The sequence below is a fragment of the Lampris incognitus genome, chromosome 4, assembly GCF_029633865.1.
Source record: "Lampris incognitus isolate fLamInc1 chromosome 4, fLamInc1.hap2, whole genome shotgun sequence".
NCBI lineage: Eukaryota > Metazoa > Chordata > Actinopteri > Lampriformes > Lampridae > Lampris > Lampris incognitus.
This window is the reverse complement of record NC_079214.1, coordinates 12,806,052-12,830,144: the sequence shown is the minus strand read 5'-3', so window position 1 is coordinate 12,830,144 and position 24,093 is coordinate 12,806,052. Positions and strand designations below refer to the sequence as shown.

At 44.2% G+C, this 24,093-nt stretch overlaps 2 protein-coding genes across 3 annotated transcripts; one reads left to right on the top strand and one right to left on the bottom strand.

Moving 5' to 3' along the window:
* Positions 1 to 1,372: 1,372 nt before the first annotated feature.
* cenpq (centromere protein Q) lies at positions 1,373 to 9,697 on the top strand. 2 transcript variants are annotated; one of them, XM_056279223.1, is made up of 6 exons: positions 1,373 to 1,739; positions 1,866 to 1,929; positions 3,254 to 3,362; positions 3,584 to 3,652; positions 8,801 to 8,930; positions 9,458 to 9,697. In XM_056279223.1, exons 1-6 carry the CDS (start codon positions 1,647 to 1,649, stop codon positions 9,614 to 9,616), a joined length of 624 nt encoding a protein of 207 aa, XP_056135198.1. In that variant the 5' UTR covers positions 1,373 to 1,646; the 3' UTR covers positions 9,617 to 9,697. The 2 variants fall into 2 exon arrangements, with proteins under 2 accessions (XP_056135198.1, XP_056135199.1); XM_056279224.1 differs by lacking the exons at positions 8,801 to 8,930; positions 9,458 to 9,697 and adding an exon at positions 7,508 to 7,801.
* Positions 9,698 to 20,949: 11,252 nt separating this feature from the next.
* LOC130111607 (somatostatin receptor type 5) lies at positions 20,950 to 23,715 on the bottom strand. The gene is made up of 2 exons (XM_056278839.1): positions 23,605 to 23,715; positions 20,950 to 21,925 (listed from the first exon to the last, which is right to left on the bottom strand). The coding sequence occupies exons 1-2, from the start codon at positions 23,713 to 23,715 to the stop codon at positions 20,984 to 20,986; spliced, it is 1,053 nt and encodes a 350-aa protein (XP_056134814.1). The 3' UTR covers positions 20,950 to 20,983.
* Positions 23,716 to 24,093: the final 378 nt, after the last annotated feature.

Here is a 24,093-nt window from a genome sequence, read left to right as displayed (position 1 = left end):
TTCTTATAATAAACAAAAGCTAGTTTATTAGTTTATTACAGCTGGCAAGACAGAGGAAGATGCAGAGGACAGGAAGAGATGGAAACAGATGATCCGCCCTGGCGACCCCCTAACGGGTGCAGCCAAAAGTAGTCTCAGTAGTTGGGACTGAAACGGTAAAATGGAAGTTAAATTATAGGTTAGGCCACATGTTAAATCAAAACTGCTGTAACTTGTGCTTACAAAACTACCCAGTTGATAGGCTACTTGTTGTTATTTAAGCTATGCTGTAGTCGTGTTACAATATAAGTCTGTGCCCACTGAAATATATCCTGGAATAGCTACTTTCCATTGCAAAAGCCTTTGGATGCGTTCACAATCGCCTGTAAACAATAAAAGACTATATCATTACCAGTGTAAACTACTAATAAGACACGTTAGCCCCTAGCTAACGGGTCTGATCCTTTAGCCGAGCGGTTAGTGATATCGCCTTGTGGTGCAGTATAACTCGTATCGAATCCCGCACCGGGCAAGAAAATAACCGGTTACACTGGTGGCAGCGGTGGGATCCGGAAGTGCGCAGATCCTCAAAGTCTCTTCGGAGCGCGGGAGTAACAAAGCGCGAGGGCGCGCTTCCGGGGAGGGTGACGACTGTAAACAACTAATAAGACACATTAGTCCCTAGCTAACGGGTCTGACCCTTTAGCCGAGCGGTTAGTGACGTCGCCTTGTGGTGCAGTACACGCTGTATCGAATCCCGGACCGGGCTAGAACATAACCGGTCACACCAGCAAGGACCAGGGTGCTAAATCTGGGCCATGTGCTGTAATTACATTACCCCCCCGGCCGGTCCCAGCGGATAAGTCCAGGGTTGAATTTCTTTCCCAGTGTACCCCTGATTGGCAACGAAGTTACAGCGAGGACTGTTTTTGCGGTATCTGTGGTAAGCTTTATTCGTTGGTGGGAATCGGTTTAATTCACCCTTTCTTCCGAATTCTATTACTTTCCCCGTGTACCTGACGTTGCGCCTCCTTTTTGCCCACCTGTGTGCACGAATTCAACACACACACCCACACACGTGCACACGCACGTGCGCGTGTGCGGCCCCTCCTCCTCCCGCCTTGTCAGAATATTAAGCCCTCCAACTCTGCGCTGGTCTCGCAGCAGAGATCCAAGTTAATCGGATATATTTCGACTGCTGTTTTCATTTCTATGGCTTTCTTTACGCGGCCGCGACTCCCCCCCCCCCCCGAAATATTGCAGAGCCCCAAACTAAACACCCACGTTCAAGCCGCGGATCCAACGCCTGTAAGAACCGCGGAAGTTGGCAGCGCCAATCGACGTGGCCGAGGTACCAGTTTGACGCATGCGTCCTGCAGTGCACACCGCTCGAAAATACTACCGCGAAACCCAAAATGGCGTTTACGTCCTCAGTAAATCCTCGTCTGCCCTGAGCGTTTGACAACGTTTGTTGGTAAAACCTGCGAGTTTTGGAGAATCAGCAGCCTTTTCCATTAGTCCCTCTGTCATATAACCAGCTTTCGGATTTCGACCCCTGAACGATTTGATATTCTACCAGTGGCGTTAACGCTAAGTTGGCTAAACTCTAAAATTGTCGGTTGACATTCGCAAGCTAGCTACAACAACGTAGGTTGAAGTTAGCATTTATGAAGCCTGTACGAGGCTCCGTTCGGGCCTCCAAAAAAGGACCCAACTCTAAAGGCAAGAAGAGATCTGGCGACGGAACGCGTGAACAAGCGGTAGGATCCTGGATGGGTCAGGGTGAACATAAAAACTACCTTTGCTGCTGTTGTAGATGTCATTGGTTTTTTCCCCCCCCTCTTTGCTGACCGCTAACCTTTTACCCTGATCGGTTTCATTTCTAGCACTTGGGGCCAAGGCCCAATAACGTTGACCTTATACCAACACCTCCAAAGAAGAGGAACAATGGTGAGAAGGCATAATTTTACATTTCCATTTAACGGCTACTAATTTGGCAGGCGCTACTATCTAAGCGACTTACTGACAGATGCTAGATTCAAGTGACGCCAACTGGCATCACAGAAGGCTGCATAGCAATATCATAGTTGTGCAATAGGAAGTATTGGAAGTTGTAACATTTTCTACATAGTAATCAGAACATAACAGTACTATACGAAGTAGTAGGATGACATTTGCCACATAATCATATCATAGTACTACTACATGAAGTAGTGGTAGGAGTACATTTGCTTCAAAGTAATCATATAGCCGGAAGTGCCTGTCATGAGTAATGTAGTGTAAATGTGCTTTTAGATTTTCAAGTAGCAGAGAACAGGAGAACCAACGTAGACAGTAGATTTACGTGACCACATATCAGTATAATAGGAAAATCATATTTGCATGAAATGTCAAGTGTATGTAGAGGTAGGTCGTAATACTAGACGGGTAATAATGGTGTCCAAGTGAGAAGGGGCACAATCATAAGTAATAGCTGACACCAATAGTGATAGACGATTCATAGCTGCAAAGTGCCTGTAGACAATTAAAAATCTTGCGCAAGACCATTAAAATATTAAGGTAGGTCAGGAAGAGGAAATTTTTAGGCTTTTTATTTATTTTTTCATGCCCCCCTCCCCCAATTGCACCCGTCCAATTACCCAACTCTTCCAAGCCGTCTTGGTCGCTGCTCCACCCCCTCTGCCGATCCAGGGAGGGCTACAGACTACCACATGCCTCCTCCGATACATGTGGAGTTGCCAGCTGCTTCTTTTCACCTAACAGTGAAGAGTTTCACCAGGGGGACGTAGCGTGTGGGAGGATCACGCTGTCTAGAAAAGCACTATATAAATGTAATTATTATTATCATTATTGTTCCCCCTCCCCCCTGAACAGGCGCCCCAACCGACCAGAGGAGGCGCTAGTGCAGCGACCAGGACACACACCCCCATCCGGCTTCCCACCCGCAGACGCGGCCAATTGTATCTGTAGACCAAGTCTTGGTCTACCTGATCAAGCTGGAGGTAACACAGGGATTCGAACTTGCGATCCCCGTGTTGGTAGGCAACAGAATAGACCACTACGCTACCCGCACACCCCATTTTTAGGGCTTTTATGTAATTTTATAGCATTGGTAAGCCGATCATGCAAATGTGTCAACTGCAAATAAAAGGAAAAGGGAGAGAATGGAATTATATCTAGTTTTATTTATACTGACTGTCAACCAGCATACAAACCATACTGATAATCCCCTTTCTTAAATTTTTACTTGTCTTTATCATTTTGTATTGGCTAGTAAAAGGAGGACCCTCAGTTCCAAGCAAAATCAGAAGTCAGGAAAACTGGAAGCCCATGACCACATCTTCCATCTCAGCGCTGCAAGAGATACTGGAACTATCAATACTGTGAGAAACCTTGCTTTTAGATCAACGTTTGCTCTGTGAAACTCTTAAATCACAAATTAACCCCTTTATTCTCAGTGAGAGTCTTTGTCTGTTATGGCTTTATCCAGTACATAGTATATGACTTATCCGCTCAGATGTGGAAAAGCTTTATGTTGTTTTTCTGTTTGTTGGCTAATGAATAATAATAACCCCTCTTTGTGGAAATTGATTTTGTTTCACAGACCAGCTGTTGTGATGAATGAAAAAAAGACGGCGGAAACCCAGAAACATCTAAATGAGATAAAAAAGAGGTGAGAGAAAGCTAAAGTGTATCAAAATTACAAAGATCTGAATAGCTGGTGTAAACTAGTAGATCCCATGCCAGTTTCCTTGCTTATGTCATTGTCAACACCACCTTTAAATACATTTTTTGTATGAAGAGTGGATAAGCTGCAATATTAAATAAGTGCATTATACCAAGGTTTGCCTCTACTTATCATATAGTTCCAAACCAGTTTGCTCACTGTATTGATGTAGCATATGACATCCCAATTTCTCCATTGTACATTCAAACTGCAATGACTCTAAAGTGGTAATGTTTGCCTCAAATCACTTTGTTTTTGGTGATAGTTAACTAAATCCCATCTTCCATGGTGGTTTTCAGTTTTTAGTGACATTTTTCTTGTCTTCCTAATCATATCTGTTAAATAGCATATGGTCACAGCATTTTGGTATGGTAATGTCAAAGAAAGCTTTACATAGATAATTGGGTTCCACTTTCTTAAAGACCCCTCTTAAAACAAATCTCTACAGTAGGGTATGATTAAAAGACGGTTTGCCAGTGACATCCTGACTCAAAGTACGCTCATATGCATATGACAACTAACTCCAGTTTTCTTCAGTCTGTTACTGGAATTCCTACTGATGCCCAGTTTTCTTTGATAGCTCTGAGTACATTACATTACATTACATTACAGTCATTTAGCCGACGCTTTTATCCAAAGCAACTTACAATAAGTGCATTTAACATAGGAAATCAGGAGAACTACTAGTCATCAGAGGTCATAAGTGCATCTTCTCTCTAAACAAGCATCTAAGAGCAAAACCGGTGGTAAAGTAAAAGCGCAAGAAAGAGTTTTTTTTTTTAAATGAGTGAATACAATAAATGCTAAGAGGAGGTAACAGGGTAGTAGTTCTTGAAGAGGTGAGTTTTCAACCTGCGCTGAAAGATGGGCAGCAACTCCGCTGTCCTGAAATCAGTGGGGAGTTCATTCCACCACTGTGGGGCCAGGACAGAAAAGAGCCAAGACCAGGCCGGTCGGCAGCTGGGGCCTCTGAGTGACGGGGCAATCAGGTGTCCCGAGGCAGCAGAGCGAAGTGGTCGGGCGGGGGTGTAGGGCTTGACCATGGCCTGGCGATAGGAAGGAGCTGTTCCTTTCACTGCCCTGTAGGCTAGCACCAGAGTCTTAAACTGGATGCGAGCAGCTACTGGGAGCCAGTGTAGGGACATGAGAAGGGGAGTTGTGTGGGAGAACTTAGGGCGTTTGAACACTAGACGAGCTGCAGCTTTCTGAACAAGCTCCAGAGGTCTGATGGCCGACACCAGGGCACCAGCAAGGAGGGAGTTGCTGTAGTCCAGCCGGGAGATGACCAGAGCCTGGATGAGCACCTGTGCCGTCTCGTCGGTGAAGAATGGGCAAGTCCTCCTGATGTTATAGAGGAGAAATCTGCAGGCGTGAGCACCCGATGCAACGTTTGCAGCAAACGACAGTTGGTCGTCCAGGATCACACCCAGATTCCTCGCAGTCCAAGCTGGCATCCCCACGGTGTTGTCAGTGGTGATGGCCAGGTCTCGGTGTAGGCAACCTTTCCGTGAGAGGAACATCAGCTCTGTCTTGTCCAGATTGAGCTTCAGGTGATGTGTCGCCATCCACTCCGAGATGCCTGTCAAGCACGCAGCAATGTGTGTCTCTACTTGTGTGTCAGAGGGAGGAAAGGACAAGATCAGCTGGGTGTCATCAGCGTAACAATGGTAAGAGAAGTCATGTGAGCGAATAACAGAACCCAGGGATGTCGTGTACAGGGAGAAAAGGAGAGGACCCAGAACCGAACCTTGTGGAATGCCTGTAGTCAGTCTGCGAGGCTCCAACACAGATCCCCTCCATGTCACCTGGTAGGCGCGACCCATCAGGTAGGATGCAAACATTGAGAGTGCAGAGCCTGTGACACCCGGCCCCTCGAGGGTAGAGAGGAGGATCTGGTGGTTCACTGTGTCGAACGCAGCTGACAGGTCCAGGAGTATCAGGACAGAGGAGAGAGAGTTGGCTCTCGCAGCATGCAACGATTCTGTCACTGCAAGGAGGGCCGTCTCTGTCGAGTGACCCATCCTGAACCCAGACTGGTTGGGGTCCAGGAGGTTGTTCTGGTGGAGGTACAAAGAAAGTTGGTTAAAGACAGCACGTTCGAGAGTTTTGGATAGAAAGGGTAGAAGGGAAACCGGTCTGTAGTTTTTGATGTCAGAGGGGTTAAGTGATGGTATCTTGGGAAGGGGGGTGACTCTAGCAGTCTTGAAGGCAGATGGAAAGCATCCTGCCTGGGGAGAGGTGTTGATGAGGTGGGTTAGAAAGGGAAGGAGTTCAGGTGCTATAGACTGAAGAAGAAGGGGGGGCACTGGTTCAAGGGAGCATGTGTTGGGGCGACTGGATGTGATGAGGTTGAGGACCTCGTCGGGGGAGAGGGGAGCGAGGTGGGATAGGGTGGGACGTGGAGAGGTGAGGGAGGGTGCAGAGGGTGGGCTAGTGCAAGGAGCGCTAACTGGGTGGTGTGAAAAGGAGGATCTGACGTCATTTACCTTCTTGTCAAAGAAGTTGGCAAAGTCATCAGGGAGAAGGGAGGAAGTAGGAGGAGGAAGTGGGGGTTGAAGAAAAGAAGAGATTGGAAGTTGAGAAGGTCCTCTGGGAGTTTGCCTTTTCTCCATTTGCGCTCTGCCCCTCTTAGGCTCCGTCTGTCAGTACGTACTGAGTCGTACAGCCAAGGGGCAGGTGGAGTTGGGCGTGCAGGCCTGGAAGTGAGGGGACAGAGATTGTCTAGAGAAGAGGAGAGGGTAGAGAAGAAGATCGGTAGCAGTGTCAGGGGGTAGGAGAGAGAAAGATTCAGGTGTAGGGAGGATAGCAGTAACAGAGGAAGAAAGATCAGTGGTGGAGAGAGAGCGGAGTTGTCTACGGGTGGAAACCATGTGGGTAGGTGGAGGGGCTGAGGGGGGTGAAGAGAGGGAGAGAGAGTCGGACATGAAATAGTGGTCAGAGAGCTGGATGGGAGTAACAGAGAGATTGGAAATAGGACAGTGTCTATGTTACAGCTCCAACATTTGCTCTCTGCTTTTCAAATTCACACACCTTGTTGCATGGTAACCGGGCAGTGTGGACGACTGAGTGTCAGCACTCCTTAGAGGCTGCAAAGTCTCTCCTTTGCAGTGCCCCTGTTCTAGCTGCCCCTAACGTCTCCCTTGTTGGACGTTGATGCCAGCGCCTCTGGGGCTGGAGCAGTATTGCTGCAGGATGATGTGGGCGGTTTACCTCACCCAGTGTGTTTCTTCTCTACAAAGTTCAAACAGTATCAAGTCAGCTACTCCAATGTTGAGAAAGAAAAACTAGCCATGCTACTTGCCCTGCAGCATTTTGAAGTGTATGTTAGTTCTAGCTCACTTGCTGTGACTGTGTATACCGACCATAATCCTCTTGTCTTTTTAACTAGGATGTACAACTACAACCAACGTTTGATGTGATGGGCACTTTTGGCACAGGGGTATAACATTGAAATCAGGCACAAAAAAGTAGCTGACAATCTGGTGGCTGATGCTTTGTCCCATGGGTAAAATGCCTGCCCGGTTACCATGCAACAAGGTGTGTGAATTTGAAAAGCAGAGAGCAAATGTTATCACCATCCATACTTACGAGAAGTAAGTAATTAGAAATGGTGTCAATTTTTTGAATGCAATTACCCTCTTAAAATACAAACCCAGGGTTTGTATTTATGGGAGGGGGTGTTACGGCCCCAGTGCCGTGTGCTGTGTACTATTACCCTCTCGTATACAAACCTAGGGTTTGTTCTTATGGGAGGGGGTTTTATGGCCCTAGTGCCGCGTGTCTGTAATTTTCCCTCTCCAGGTAATGCCCCGCCTCCTGTGGAACTGCTCATTGAACCCAGGTGACCCCAATTGCTCATCAGCTGGGTATATACCTTGGAGAGAGACACTGAACAGGGCCAGTAGGCCATGGTTGTCAACCAGAGAGCGAGCGCTCTTGTGTACTCCTTGTGAAGGAGCGTGAAGCTTGTAATTGTTTTTGTTTGTTTGTTTGTTTGTTTGTTTAGCTAAGCCTGGTTAAGAGCCAGCATCTTTAGTTGCCCTTTTATTCTGTATTTTTGATTGGTTAGTTTTTTGTAAATAAATCAATTCCATTTTGCACTTGGTTCTGCCTCCTACCTTTCTTATTTCCCCGGGACACTTATTTTCTTTGTTACATCCCTTGAGCCTTTAATGGGGAACGTAACAGTCTAGTAAAGATAAGGTCCAGCTGGTTGCCGGCCTTGTGGGTAGGAGGAGAGGGTGAGAGGTGAAGGTCAAAGGAGGAGAGAGAAGAGGATCTAGCTTGTCGGTGTGGATGTTGAAGTCACCAAGAAGGGTAAGTGCAGAGTCATCAACAGGGAAGTGTGAGACCAGTGTGTCAAGCTCCTCCAGAAACTCACCAAGGGGGCCTGGTGGGCGGTACACAACCACAGTGGTGAGTTTGACTGGATAAGAGACAGTAACAGCATGAAATTCAAAGGAGGGCGGAGAAAATCGTGGAATAGAAACAAGAGAGTATTTCCGTTTTGGGGAGATTAGCAGGCCAGTACCACCACCCCGCCTCCCAGCTCTGGGAATGTGAGTACACATCTGACAGAGCTGTGGGTGTGGTAGGTTTTTGTTAAACTTTTTAAGCAATGGTAGCAAGTAGTGTAAGTTCATTTCAGTTTAAAGGCAATTTAGGGACCTGTGATTGTTGGGGGGGGAGATGTAAATTAAGGGCTAGCCACTGCTGGTTTTGCAGAGGTCTGGCAAAGACACCTTTCATTCAAAGAAAGTTGCATCAGTTCATCTGGACACAACGTTTATTGAGATAGAAATGTGACATCACTCATCTAAGTGACCTCTTCAGTCTCAACTGACTACAGGTATCTCCACCCTTATAAACAATACACAGGTTGCATATGAAACTGATCATTTTCGGTCATTATGCCGCTGTATTATTGTTTATAAGGGTGGGGATACCTACAGTCAGTTGAGACTGAAGGGGTCACTTAGACGTTTCTCTCTCAATAAACATTGTGTCCATATGAACTGATTCAACTGTCTTTGATTTTCTTGCCTGGATTATTGAGCATGCATAAAGACACCTTCTTTAATTGTTTTCCCACAGTTTCCTTGCTCAATGTACACACCTCAGAGTTCCAGTCCAAAGGCAAGGACACTTGAAAACATTATCTTGCCAGCTTCAGGAAGAATCCAAGAAGTCATTTATTGCAAAAAAGACTCTTCAGTCAATGGAGGTGAGAAACCATTGATTAGATAAATTAAACATGAAATATAATCAGTTACTATTCAGATGTAATACTCATCAAAATGACAGATTTGTTGTCCCTGTAAAGTGTTTGAATGACACAATAATTGCCTATTATTGTATTCACTGTGGCTGTTGATGTAATGGTAATGCATAGCTACATATTTACTGAAATTAGAATACTGTAATCCATTTACATCATCTGTTTCTACCCAGCTGTACCGATGCATTATTATGTGACCAGTGCTCAGTTATGTGCAAATTCAGTCCCACTTGCGGGCTTATGGCGCACCAAAAAATGCTGATTGTAAACTGAATATTAGAGTTTATTGAATTTCAGGGTACTCCAAAAAATAAACTCCGGATGTTCACAATATCAAAATAATTATACTGCTTAGTGCTAAGTTGAGTCCACAGTTACCATATATGGCCATCATACTATATTTAATATGATAAGGAAATATGTTTGCGGTGTGTTGGGTAATGTATTTTGTTGAGTGACATCTGTATTTCCAGAGAGACTTGATGAATGTGGTCAGTAATCTGAAGCTGATAGAAGAGAAGGCTGCTTCTCTGGAAGACAGATGTGGTAAACTCAGAGGACAACTAGAGGAGGAGGAAGAGAAGGCGCAGGAGGTACATCCAACCACAAATGTCATAACAGAGCATAAATAGGACACAAATTTTGTTGTGTAGAACGTCAAAATCATGCAGCTTAGATATGTTTCATTAAGAAGTGGCTGTACTGAGTAGAGTTGCATTAGGTCTGCTCAAAAATCTGTCATTTTTGCAGGGGCTGTTAGCAGAGGTGAGAAAGGGGAAGTGGGCTGATCAGACTTTCTCCGATCAGTTAGGGTGGTAACAGTATCTGATCTATTTGTGGATGAAAATAGGACACTTGAGTGTGTGCATATGACAGAGCTAAACCAGTGAGGGCACACTTCACTGATAACAGGAAATACAGATATCAGATTTGAGAAGTAATGTGATATCCTGGGCTGAGGCCATATGTTCCAGTTTTGCACTAATGAAAAAAAGCTTATTTAAGCGTATTACACTTTAAAAACAAAATCTTGTCTTTGCACAATATTTGCATCACATTTCCACTACAACAAACCTGACACTGAAGGTTTTGTGTAATTTTGAAATTTGTAATAATTCATATTTGTTTAACAAGTCAGGCAAGATTACCTTTTAAGATTTCACATTATATTTTATTATTATTTACATTTTAATTACCATTGCAAATTAGAAATGCAGTCATCAGGAAACACTGTATTTCTCTAACTTTGAACAAAAAATGAGCACATTTAACTCCAAAGACTTGTACAACTTTGAGTTGAATTACATTGTATTGTGAAATATAGATGTGTTATTTCTCAGACCACCCCCCCCCCTTTCATGTGAATAAACCTTGCATGTTTTATCATGTGCTTATATTGACATGGGTAAATGTCATCAGTGAAGATCTATCCCACCGTTTCAGTCAAGTCAAACTGAAATGTCCTGGTAGGGATTATACTAAGATAAGATGTCTTTATTTGTCCACAAGGGAACGTTTTGTTAAGTTCAAACAGTGTACAGCAACACCCAGACAACGTAGATAAACAAACATGAAATATGAGACATCAGCTAGAAGTTGGGGTTAAAAACAAAGCAATGCCACCAAGAACACAACAGTCTAACTTAGTTTCCTCTGCTCTGTTAACTCTCTTACATGCAGGTCCTACAAAGGTCTGAGCAAGGGGTCCTCAGCCTGCCTGCTCCACTTCCGTGTGTAGATGCAACATTACAGGTGACCGTGAATTGATACACAGGAAAACCATGCTATTCAGTTTTATCTTATATTTGTAGTAAGCGGGTAGCTCATCTCAATTAACATCAGCTGGTTCATGTTATTTTATTAATAAGACATGGTGTTTGAAAGTGTCTGGACAGACTTTCAACACAGCGGAACAGGAAGTTTTTAGCATGTTGGTCATGATGCAATGCCTGACAGGAATACTGTCGGAAGTAGGATACACGTAAGCCCTCTTGCAGTAATCACAGAGAGAACATGTTATTTCTCACAGACTCTTATGACTGGGTAGATGTCTTTACATTTTCTTTATTTATTCATTTATATTTTTTTCTTTCATTGTGAAGCACTTTGTGGCTCCATCTGTGGAAGGTGCTATGTAAATAAACTTGATTTATTTACTTATAAAAATGTTCATCTGTATTGTTCTCCTGAGGGGCAGCTTGGTGACCAAAGGCCAAGGTATCCTTCTGCATAGAATCTGTGCCATAGGTAGGGCATTTGACCGGTGTAGCCACATGCCCCGCGCCGTAGGCTGACATGCAACTCCCTAGAAATGTAACCACACATTGCGGCAACGCAGACCACAACAACTATGATTGGTTCACTTGGTGGCATTGCGTTTCCTCCTACGCATTTCCTCATCCATGTATCTCAGTGGCTGGCCAAGCACAGAAAATTCACCCTCAATCTGTTCAATGGTCGTACATTCCAATCTCCATCTCTGATGGTGGTGATGATGATGATGACTCCATCTCCTCCGACATCTTTTCTCTTTTCTGTGTTGCATGAATTTAAGGAAAAGTAACTCGTTCAACATTTATTAGCTCCAGCTAATGATCCAATCAGTTTCAGTCGCCGTTGTTCGAAGTACACCAAGAAACTTATAATACTGTCTATGAGAAACTCAACACAGTGGCATAGAAACCCCACCGCCAAACAGTCTTTTGGCGGTGTAACCGCAGAGTGACGCAGACACACCAGCACACAAGTATGAATGCTCGCAATGGCATGCCTGGGCTACGGCGTAGGCTCTGTGTAGATTCTACGCAGAAGGATAAATCAAGCTTAAGTGGTCATCACTGTAGAAGTTGCATGCTCTGTTTGTGTTCATTTGGGCTTCCTCTGAGTACCCCCCCCCCCCGCACACACACACACAACCACTACCAGTGTCACCACTGTGCCACCTCCTCCAGTACATGAAGATTAGGTGAATTGGGGACTCGAAATTGGCCTTAAAGGTGTAAATGTGAGTGAGAAGACTTCCGGTTATGGCGAGGGACTAGGAGGTCGCACATCTCAAGCTCTGCAGCTACCGTGTAAATTAATCCTACAATACTAATCCGAATCTTGTCCAAAGTCACGCAATACGTGTATAAGAGTACCCAGAACTAAAATGTCAGGGAAAAACCCGAAAGAAAAGGCAAAGAGAGAGAAAGAGAAGGAGAAAAGGAAATCGCGACACGAGGAAGAGGCTGAGAAGGCTAGCGACGCCATGCAGGTTGAAAATATGGCTAACGAAGAAGACGACCACGAGGAAGAAGATGACGAAATGTTAGACACAGATAAGAATAGCAACCAAGATATCATGAAAGCCATACAGTCTTTGAAAAGTGGACTTTACAAGAAAATTGATGGACTGCAAGCGACAATTGCGGATGTAAAGAAACAAATACAGGAATGCATGGGTCGCATGGAACAGGCTGAACAACGGATTTGTGACATGGAGGACGACGTTAAGAAGCTAACACCCCGAGTTAGCACGCTGGAAAGCACCGTCAAAAGCCTTACTGACAAAGTGGATGACTTGGAATGCAGGAGTCGGCGAAATAACATAAGGTTGGTGGGCCTACCGGAGAAAGAAGAGGGCCAGAATGCACCTGCATTTTTGGAGAAGTGGTTGCCGGAGGCTCTGAACATGGATCCACGGGAGGGCTTGGTAGTGGAGCGGGCTCATAGAATCGGCGCTCCGGTAGACTCTCGCACGGGTCGTCCAAGGACATTGATAATGAGGTTCATGAACTTTAAGGACAGGGAGCGAGTACTAAAGGCAGCCAAAACCAAGGGACAGGTCCTTTACAAGAACACGCCGGTCCGTTTCCACATCGACCTCTCTGCTGGGGTGCACAAGATGCAGCGCGACTACGATCAGGTCCGGAAGAAGCTGAGAGACCGGGGGATCCACAAGCACAGAATCATCTTTCCAGCCCGGCTCCTGGTAACACACGACGAGAGACCCCACACCTTTCAAACCCCAGCACAAGTGGAGAGGTTTATTCAATCCCTTGGATAAGGACTGACGCAGTAGCCTATTAAGCCCACTTTATTTTATTTTATTTCCATTTACACGAAAGATGTAGCTACGTGTTCGGGCTGTCGCCATTTTGTTTTTGTTTAGGCTTTATTTTTCTACCTGGACAGGACGGAGTCTCGTTTATAGTTAGACTATTCAGCTTTTGTGGAATGCCCTTAACCCTGAATGAGAGACAATGTCCAAGCACCAGCCGAAATGACATGGGCACATCCAAGTAGGCCTAGGCCTAAGGGACAGAGTCATCATCGGTTTATGCGCCTGTCGGAGGAAGGAAGGCCCAATGCATCGTGGACTCTTGTGACCAGGCTACAGACTTTTCCCTCTCCTCGTCCTCCAGTCTGCATGCACGGGTTCCAGGTTTGTGTATGTGTTCGGGTGGTTAATGTTATATATGCCTACATGTTGTAAGCGTTGCACAGTTCATTACTGATGTTATGTGTGATTAGTATTTAGAAAAAGTAAGATAGCGAGCTGGAGCGAGAAGAAAAGAAAAGGTAGAGAAACTCGTTTTAGCGGTAGTTAAACGTGGGATGGGAGGGGATGTCCAGAGTTCCAGGACTTTAGGTTCGTATGGGGTTGAGGGTGGGTTTTTGTGGTTTCATTTTATTATTTATTCTTTCATCAGTGGGTGTGGTTTGTCAAAGTACTTTTTCACTACGGTTCCTAATATAACATACCGGAATCAATGTCAGAGAGTTGCAAGGTAAAATTTACTTCGTGGAATTGTAGGGGTTTGATCAAACTCACAAAGGTGAAGCAGGTAATGAGCAGGATAAAATCCTTGAAATCAAAAATCGTTTTTTTAACAAGAAACACACATGGTGGATGAGGACGTTCCCAAAATTGCAAGATGATGGCAGGGTCAAGTGTTGTCTGCTCCTTACACCACTCATGCTAGAGGGGTTATGATACTAATTCAGAAATCGGTTCCATTACGGGTACAGCATGTAGTTAAGGACCCTGCAGGGAGGTATATTAAAGTCCAGGGTAGGTTATTATCTGAAACCTTAACTTTGATAAATGTTTACGGCCCCAATGAAGATGACTCTAAATTCTATAATAGTCTGTTTTTGACTGCTTCAAATCATCCTGGGAAATACATAATAGCTGGTGACTTTAACTGTACGTTAGATCCTTCAAAAGACAGGTCAACTGGTTTAGATGATACCCACAGTAAGTCCAGAAAGACGATACACCATTTTATGAAGGAATTGAATCTGTTTGATGTTTGGAGGCATGGTAAACCGAACGCAGTAGAATATTCCTGCTATTCCAGTACTCATAGAACTCACTCACGCATAGACTACTTTTTGGTTTCAGCACTACTTGTCTCCAAAATAGATGAATGTCATTATAGTAGTATAGTTCTGTCTGACCACGCTGCAGTATCCTTGACCTATGAAGATAATAACTTAGTGTGCGACCCCCCGAGATGGCGTTTTCAACCCGGGTGGCTTGCGGATCCTACATTCATAGATTTCTTAGATAAGCAGATTGACCTGTATTTTGAATGTAACAAGTCCCAGACTTCTGCTAGCACAAGGTGGGAGGCTTTCAAAGCATTTATTAGGGGCCAAATCATTTCCTTCGCTAGTTCCAAGAAAAAGGCTACACGACTTGAAATTAAGACATTAGATGAGCAAATTAAAAAAACTGGAAACAGAAATATATAATAATAGAAATATACCTACAGATGTTCATACAAGACTGCTACTGCTTAGAGCACAGTACAATGAACTGGCAGCTAATAAAGCGGCTGCTGATTTAATGAGACTCAAACAGTCCTACTATGATCAGGGGGAAAAGCCCGGAAAACTTCTAGCATGGCGCATTCAACAACAACAAGCAGAAAGGTCTATTAATTGTATTGAAGTCCCAAGTGGTAGAACTATAGTGGACCCGACAGAGATTAATGAAGCCTTTAGAGACTTCTACGGGAAATTATACAGCTCTGAGTGCTCTCCTAATCTGGACACGCAAACACAATTCCTAGACAATCTTAATATTCTTAAAATTTCGGAAGAGGAATGTAGAGTATTAAATCAAGATGTAACTGCATTGGAAATTGCAGAAGCAATTGGGTGTATGCAGGCTGGAAAATCAGCGGGTCCAGATGGCATCCCTATAGACATTTATAAAAAATTTCAAACCAAATTAATACCACCCCTCTTGGAGATGTTTCAGGAATCCTTTGAGAATGGTCTTCTCCCTACATCTATGAGGGGCGCCCTAATCACTTTACTCCCAAAACCGGGGAAACCAAATACAAAATGTGAAAATATGCGTCCAATTAGTCTCCTAAATTCTGATACAAAAATTCTTGCAAGAAGAATGGAGGATCTTCTACCTAGAGTAGTGGGGGAAGACCAGAACGGATTCATTCAAGGGAGACAGGGTTTTCATAACGTTAGACGAGTGCTCAATATTTTATACAGTCAGAGGGAGGCGCCTGACACGGCCTTACTTTCACTTGATGCAGAGAAGGCCTTCGACCGTGTTGAATGGCCTTATCTGTTTGAGGTGTTAACACGATTTGGCCTTGGGGATACATTTATCAAATGGGTAAGATTGCTTTGTACAGGGCTTACTGCAGAAGTTTTGACGAATAGTAAGGTTTCTAAACCTTTCAACATTTGTAGAAGTTGCCTTCAAGGGAGCCCTTTATCGCCTTTACTTTTTATCCTAGCGATAGAACCATTTGCTATAGCGGTGAGGAGACACAGCGATATTTATGGAATTCGAGAGGGACATCTGGAGCACAGGGTAGCACTCTTCGCCGATGATGTGATATTAATGCTTAAAAATCTGCATAAATCTATCCCAGCGCTCCTAAGCCTTATTGAAACATTTGGGAAAATATCCGGTTATAAAGTTAATTACTCCAAATCATCTATAATGTTACTGAATGAAACAGAGAGGAAGAATGGTCTTGTTTATGCTTCTACCTTCAACCCAACAGACACATTTACATATTTGGGAATAAAAATTGTCCCTGAGGTGAATAAGATTGCTCAGTCAAATTATGAGCCCATCCTGGACGCTAGTATTGCTTCGATAGAGCGTTGGACATCCTGACCTATTTCAATGATCGGCAGGATTAATATCCTAAAGATGAATATACTTCCCAAATTTCTTCATTTGTTCCAGAATATCCCCCTACCCCCTCCTTCATCTTTGTTCACGAAAATCAAGAAACTGTTTACCAACTTTATTTGGCAAAATAAACGTCCTAGATTACGTCTATCTTTACTTTATCTACCATATGATTGAGGAGGCCTGAAATTTCCAAATATCCAATGGTATTACTGGGCAGCACAATTAAGGTCGATTATGTTTTACTTCTCATCTGGAAGTCCCCTAGCTTGGATTGATCTGGAAGCCTGCTCTGTTAAACCGGGCTTACCATTGCACCTGTATTTGTATTCAGCAGACCGTAAATATCTGAAGAAAAATACAGACAACCCTATAATATTGAATATGATTGATGTTTGGTTCGATGCTTGTAAGTATTTGAATATAAATATGTCCCGGTCACGATTCAGTCCTATTTGGGGTAATGCCAATTTCAAACCAGGGCAAAATGATAGGGGATTTAAATTATGGGCTGAAAAGGGGTTAAGGAAAGTGCAAGACATGTACAGGGAGGAGGATGAAGTATTCATGTCGTTTGAGGAAATATCTACCAAGTATGACATTCCAAGGAATAATTTTTTCAAATATCTTCAGCTAAGGAGTTTTATATCCTGTCAAAGCCATTCATTAGACATTCCTACCATTTCTATATTAGAAGTTGCAGTCACAAAACACTGTTATGATAAAGGTTTAATTTCAACTATGTATGACTTATTTGTATCTGGATCTGATGAATCATCAGAGACAAAACTGAGATTATAGGAGGGAGATATAGAGGAGGAAATATCTTTAGAAGAATGGAGTGAGGCATGTAAAGAGGCCCAGAGACAGACAGTTAGCAGCAACCTAAAGCTTCTACAGTATAAATGGCTGATGCGTACATATATAACTCCTGTTAAATTGCACAAGTTTAATGACAATATTCCTGATACCTGTATTAAGTGTAGTTAGGCAAGGGGAACGCTGTTTCACTGTATATGGGAATGTGTGGAAGTGAAAACCTTCTGGCAAGATGTTGTTGATATGATTGATCAAATTTTGTCAAAGAAATTACCATTGAGTCCAAAGCTTTTTATTCTTGGTTTATATCCTACCACCCCAAATTTACCTAGCAATGAGTTCAGATTTATAGATATGTGTATATTACAAGCAAAACGTGTAATTGCTCTTAATTGGAAAAGTGTTGATGGACCAAGAATTGGTATGTGGGTTAAAGAAATGGCTTCAAACATGTCAATGGAAAAGATAATGTATATTGTTAGACGTAAACAAAGTGTTTTTGATAAAATCTGGGGATTGTTTCTGTACTTCTTAAGACGTAATACTAATGTTGGTAACTTGCTTCAGCAAGAACAAGCTCTGGGGGAGTAGAACAACTCTATCTGATTGTTTATATGCGTAAAAGCAACTGGAAAAAAACACACACCCTCTAATCAGTCTGTGAAAGAAATTATTGTTATTATTTTATTTTATTATTTTTATTAATTTAATTTTTATCTTTATTATCTTCTTTAACCCTGCTTTGAATTGTATTACTTGTTATAGGGACGGGGTTATGGGGGGGTAGGGTGAAAATGTTTGCTGTACTGTGCTATTGTTTTGATGTAATTTGCAAACAAAATTCAATAAATATATTGCTTAAAAAAATGTGAGTGAGAATGTGTCTGTGTGTGTGCCCTGCGATGGACTGGCACTGTATGTCTGATGTCATCCCATTTTGTACCCAATGCCTGCTGGGATAGGCTCCAGCCTGTTGAAATCCTGAATTGGATTAAGTGTCTAGAGCATGAATGAGTGATTCTGCCGGTACCTGTTGCAAACAACTGAGCAGCAGCTGCTTATGTTGATATTCTTCAAAACAATATTGTTTGGGCGTCCAGGTGGTGAGACAGTTTATTCCATTGCCTACCAACACGGGGATCGCTGGTTCGAATCCCCGTGTTACCTCCGGCTTGGGCGGGCTTCCCTACAGACACAGTTGGCCGTGTCTGCGGGTGGGAAGCCGGATGTGGGTATGTGTCCTGGTTGCTGCACTAGCGCCTCCTCTGGTCGGTCGGGGCACCAGTTCGGGGGGGGGAGGGGAACTGGGGGGAATAGCACGAGCCTTCCACGCGCTACGTCCCCCTGGTGAAACTCCTCACTGTCAGGTGAAAAGAAGCGGCTGGCGACTCCACATGTATTGGAGGAGACATGTGGTAGTCTGCAGCCCTCCCCGGATCGGCAGAGGGGGTGGAGCAGAGACCGGGACGGCTCGGAAGAGTGGGATAATTGGCCAGCTACCATCGAGGAGAAAAAGAGGGGGAAAATCCAAAAATACAAAACAGTTTAGTTTAAATTCTGTAAATCCTCATCCTTGGAGTGGTGTGCACGCTGACTTGCTGTGGTACAGTACATCTAGAAGAGATGTCCAGTATGAAACCGTGACACAACTTGTTTTTGTTTCACACAGGATCGGATGATGAGAATGGTATCAAACACTGAATCTGAGTCTACTGCTCGGCAGTTGGGAAAGGTTCTCAAGAAATCGGCAGCCATCCAGAATGCCCAGGTGCTGCTAACATATGCAAACAAATGTACCGATCAACTGCTCAGCCCTTCTCATAGTCACGGCTAAAGAAGCATCTTAGCCTAATGGCCCCAATGCCCATTGTTTGTGAATCAACGATTGTGCTCAACACTTCTGCCGTCCTTGACTTGAGACTGGGATGAGGTGTGAAGGACTAGAATAAGTCATGGATTTTTGCTCCTTTCTCACTGTACTTGTAACCCCGGAAATATCCAGGTATCAAGATCTAATAAAACTCACTTGCTATCGGGAGACACAGAGGGGAGTCAGCAATATAACAGTTTTGCTCTTCTTGTTGGCTCCCTTCTGTGCTAATGAAAAGAGGGGACTGTGTGAGTGTGTCAGCATACTTAGACATTTATGAGTCCTCTGTTATGAATCCTGTGTTGTGTAACCTATCGTTTATTTTCACTGGAGTCATTTAGTGTTGTCTGTCTCGATGTGTGGGTCAGACAAATTCCTGAAAGATGCTTTTACACTTCCTTGAATTATGCTCAGTTCAGTTGTATTCATCATATTTTGTCTGCATATCGAAGATCATGATTGAATAAAAATGTAAAATTCCATTAAGTGAAATGGGACTGTATGACATTAATTCGATTAGCAGTTTATTTTATTAGTGTTAATGTAATGGCGGCACGGTGGCCCAGTGGTTAGCACTGTTGCCTCACAGCAAGAAGGTCCTGGGTTCGAACCCCAGGCCGTCCCAGGTCCTTTCTGTGTGGAGTTTGCATGTTCTCCCCGTGCCTGCGTGGGTTTCCTCCCACCATCAAAAAAGACATGCATGTTAGGGTTAATACTCCTGCCTGTGCCCCTGAGCAAGGCAATGGAAAGAAGAAAAGGAGTTGGTCCCCTGGTGCTGCAGCTGCCCACTGCTGCTATACAATAGGATGGGTTAAATGCAGAGAGCAAATTCATTATAACCTGTGCAAGGACAAAATAAGTGGCTTTCTTTCTAATCTGTTTTTAACCGACCAGTGAAGACCAGTAAAGTGCTAATCGCACAGTTAAATTCAAATAATGAATATTAAACAGGTCCATAGCTCTTAAAATCCTTTGTTTTTAATTAGGAAATTCAGTCCTCGTGTCCATTAACTCAAATGAAGACGTTTGCTACTAACCAAATCCTCTCGCAGATATACAGAAATGTCAAAATGTAATTTGGGTTGGAGGGGTCGCCGGGTATGGGAAAGGCGGGTAGGAGTTGATGGAAGTGAAGGTGGGTTAGTGTTCTGGTTATCATTTATACGTCTTGTCTGTAAAATCAGAGAGGTCACACATCTTAAGATAAGTCACTTTATTGTCCACAACACTGGTGCAAAGTCAATGAAAACGTTTAGAAAGAAATTTCAAAAGTGAAAATGAAAAAAAGAATTTGTGTTCATGACCATATGTACTTGTGGTTATTACAGGAACATGTACACCCCCCCCCCGCCCAAAAAACAAAACAAAACCACAACCAAGATGTCCAGGAAGGATGTGCATGATAAATTGGTGTGTTGCCATAGCCAATTTATACACAGGGTTGCAAGCATATCAGTTATTTTCTTCATATTTATGGCCAAATATGCTGCTTTTAAACCAAATTATTTAAACTTGTCAAGGCGGTACTATACGCTGGCTAACATGAAGCAAGTCATGTAAATTAGGGTGTAAGGATGGAAACCCCATGCGCCCCTTTTGACGATTACGTGCCCTTGTTAGGTCTGACAACTACCCTTGTATGATACGACTTATACATGTGTTGTGATGTAACAACAATATGGATATAAAGTGCCACAATCGCTGCCTGCTTTATCATACCTGCAACAGTGAAGGGACATTCTGCTTCAGAAATGACGCACATTACGGATATCTGCAGTGGTTTAAAGGATGTAGCTATCAAGGCTGCAATGCCAGCGGCTAGTTGAGGCCATCAGTTCAGTGGAATTGTCATCACAAGGACATAGATCACATCATTACTACAAAGTAGCAATGATCCAATAACGTGTTCCTGCAAGTTATCCCGCATTCATGACGGAAACTGATTCACTGCTCTAGAACCTCTCTCGCATTACATCACCCCTCCAAACCCTGTGGTATTTGATACACCAAGGTTAAATTGTAGGGAAATAAAGAAGTAATGTATAATGAAAAACGGAGCCAGCTGGGGTAGGCTCCAGCATCCCTGTGGCCCTGAGAGCAGGATAAGCGGTTTGGATAAAGGATGGATGGGTGGATGGATGGACCCCACTAGACTTGTGAGTTGCAGCTCTTAAGAGACTTCTTTCTTATAGAATCTGTTGTGTCCTCGTTGAAAAATCTCTCAATAGTGGAGACAAGGGAAGCTTTAACAGCGCGGCGTAGGCCACGGGCAGCGAATACATACAGCACAGGGTTAAGGGCGCTCTTGATATACACCAGGAAGAGGGATATGTATGCGCATCTGCCTGCTGTCTTATGCAGCCACTTAATTTCAGGGCTCCCGGTAGCCAGGGCCCGGAGGAACCGACAAACAAAGTATGGCACCCAGCATGTGAGGAAAAGGAGCATGGTGAAAAAGAGCACCTGGTAGAGTCTAATCATCTTTGGGGCAAAGGAGGAGGTGGGTATGGGGGATGATGCTCGTTTAATAGAGAGCAGGACAGCCAAGTTACTTCCTATGAATACCAGCAGGGGAATAATGAACCCGGCTATAGTTTCTGTGACAAAGAGTCCGATGCTACCTGTCCCGTTCTCCCAGCACTGGTATGTCCCATTTACTTCTTGCAGAATGGCGCTGTGCAGATAGGGGGCAGACAGGGCTGTGGCCACCAACCAGAGGAGGCTGCAGGCGAGAGGGACGGCCCAGGGAGGTCGGCGTATTCCAGCCCAGACAGGCTTCAGTAGGCACAGGCAGCGCTCCAAGGCCACAGAACAGAGGAGGAATGAAGAGGCGTACAGGCCTAGGCCTCGCAGGAACATGACCAGACGACACAAGGTACTGCCAAATGGCCAGCTGTAGTTGTAAGCAAGGTAGCCCAACATGAGAGGCGTGCGGAAAAGTAGCACCAGGTCAGCCAGCGCCAGGTTCAGCACGTACACACGGAAGCTATTGGCGGCGCGTGTATTTTCACCGTTGCTGTCTCTGCGGGACAGGAGGCGACGAGTCCGCGAGAGTGCCCAAACGACCAGTCCATTCAGAGGTAGACCTACCTGGAGGGATCAAGACAGATATCACTTATCATTAATACAACTTGTCGGCTCTTTTCAAACAGAAGTGTTGATTGCTATCTTGGGGGTTCATTGCCTTCTATGTTGGAATGCTGCGAAAAATACAAATATTCATTGATAAATGTGAGGTTGAATCTCCCCCCCCCCTTTCTCCCCAATTGTACTTGGCCAGTTACCCTATTTTCCGAGCCATCCCGGTCGATGCTCCACCCCCCTCTACTGATCCGGGGAGGGCCGCAGACTACCACATGCCTCCTCCAATACATGTGGAATCGCCAGCCGCTTCTTTTCACCTGACAGTGAGGAGTTTCGCCAGGGGGACGTAGCGCGTGGGAGGATCACGCTATTCCCCCCAGTTCCCCCTCCCTCCTGAACAGGTGCCCCGACCGGCCAGAGGAGGCGCTAGTGCAGCGACCAGGACACATACCCACATCCGGCTTCCCACCCGCAAACACGGCCAGTTGTGTCTGAAGGGACGCCCACCCAAGCCGGAGGTAACACGAGATTGAATCTTGGATAATTGTATTTTGGATTTTACACATCCTCTTTTCATAGTATTACTGACCTCTGAAAAGCCAATTCCTGGTTTACTCATGAATGAACAGTAAGTTCTTGAGGATGGACTTGGAGCTTTTACACAGTTGGGCCACCTATACCTCCGTTTTGCCCTAAAGAGCATCTCCCTTACCTGTATGCCGACAGAGTTTATCCTGGTGGTACAAATGGGTTTTCATATTCAAAATGAAGCTCCAAAGTGCCTTCGTCAGCTTTTTCAGATCAGCATTTGAAAGGTTAAATCCATTTGGGCCAGGTAAGGAACACCTGTTCTGTACTAAAGAGGACATCTGCCTTTGAATCAATGTGTTTCTGTTCAGGCACCAGCCATTTTCCACGCTCTATTAACTGCCCCTGTTCAAACGTAGATGTCCACTTTAGCCAAGGACAGGTGAAGTTTACTGGGCCCAAATGGATTTAACCCTTCAAATGCTTGTCTTAAAAAGCCGATAGAGCTACTTTTAACCTGTAGTTTCAGTATGAAACCCCACTTTGTACTCCATGTTGGGGTACAGTAGGTCGGACGCTCTTCACAGCAAAACATAGGCATCGGTTAGAGATGCACTGATTGTAATTTTCTTGGCCGATTCTAGTTTCTGATTTTTTAGAAGTCTGACCTGCCGATTTCGAATTCTAAGAACTGCTACTATACTTCTTTAGTAGAGAACATTTCTACTCCTTGAATTCTAACCAGAAAAAGAGAATCAACACCCAAGACAGCGACCAACATTTCTGTTTGAAAAGATCTGCTCGTTCACAACAGCCCATAGCTTGCTGCGAATAAGTAGCTGTGAAGAAGTAACCCACTTCATCATAAAAAAGCTGCTGAAACAGAGCTATTTAGGTGCTGTGAAAGCCTTGAAAACGGTACTCCTCGCTGACAGCAAAGTCCACCCCAAGACTAGACAAATCTTGTTTTCCATAATCCCCCACCACGCCCCTCTCCATGTTGTTTGTGGAGATGAAAAACAGAAACTGCAGTATTTGGAAAGGACTTAAAAAGCGTAGAAGCATGCTTTCCCTCAAGTTTATCCAGCTGAGTACCAAATATCACCTGGAGCGATGTACACCAAAGTGAACTGAGAGAGGCTCTGAAGATGGCTCACCAGGATAATAAGCAGTGTGGCTGCTATTTGGGCTCCTCTGGCAGCCTCTCCCTGCCAAGAGCTGTTGGAATGGTTAGAGAGGGCTTGCTGGGCGTGATTTACAGTGGCCATTAGATTTAATTTCCAGCCAGACCTAACCTAAAAGGAGGAAGAGGAAGAACTTAATCCATGCTTTGATTCGTCAGTTTCATATCCAACTACGTTCACCTCACACAAATGAAAGCATCCCATTTTATGTGCACCTCAGAGATACAGAATACAGTCAATGCATGAATAATAAGGATACAAGTGTGATGTGTACATTTTTGTGCGCAGAGCGTATTCACCAAAACACAGCATATGATGTAACAATAGTGAATTGCTATTCACACAGAAGTAGCTCGTTTGAGGTATCAGACTAAAGATCTGACACCATGTAAGCCCACCAGCCTGTCACTGGAACAGGTTGTACATCAGACGTCACCATCATGAATCTACCGGCAGATCAGA

Excerpts from the sequence above, each read along its gene's own strand:
- cenpq (XM_056279223.1), top strand. The coding sequence starts at position 1,647 with ATGAAGCCTGTACGAGGCTCCGTTCGGGCCTCCAAAAAAGGACCCAAC. Across the intron at positions 3,363-3,583 it reads ATACTGGAACTATCAATACT|ACCAGCTGTTGTGATGAATG; the intron begins GTGAGAAACCTT and ends TTTGTTTCACAG. Across the intron at positions 3,653-8,800 it reads CTAAATGAGATAAAAAAGAG|TTTCCTTGCTCAATGTACAC; the intron begins GTGAGAGAAAGC and ends GTTTTCCCACAG.
- LOC130111607 (XM_056278839.1), bottom strand. The coding sequence starts at position 23,715 with ATGGCCACTGTAAATCACGCCCAGCAAGCCCTCTCTAACCATTCCAAC. Across the intron at positions 21,926-23,604 it reads CCACACTGCTTATTATCCTG|GTAGGTCTACCTCTGAATGG; the intron begins GTGAGCCATCTT and ends TGATCCCTCCAG.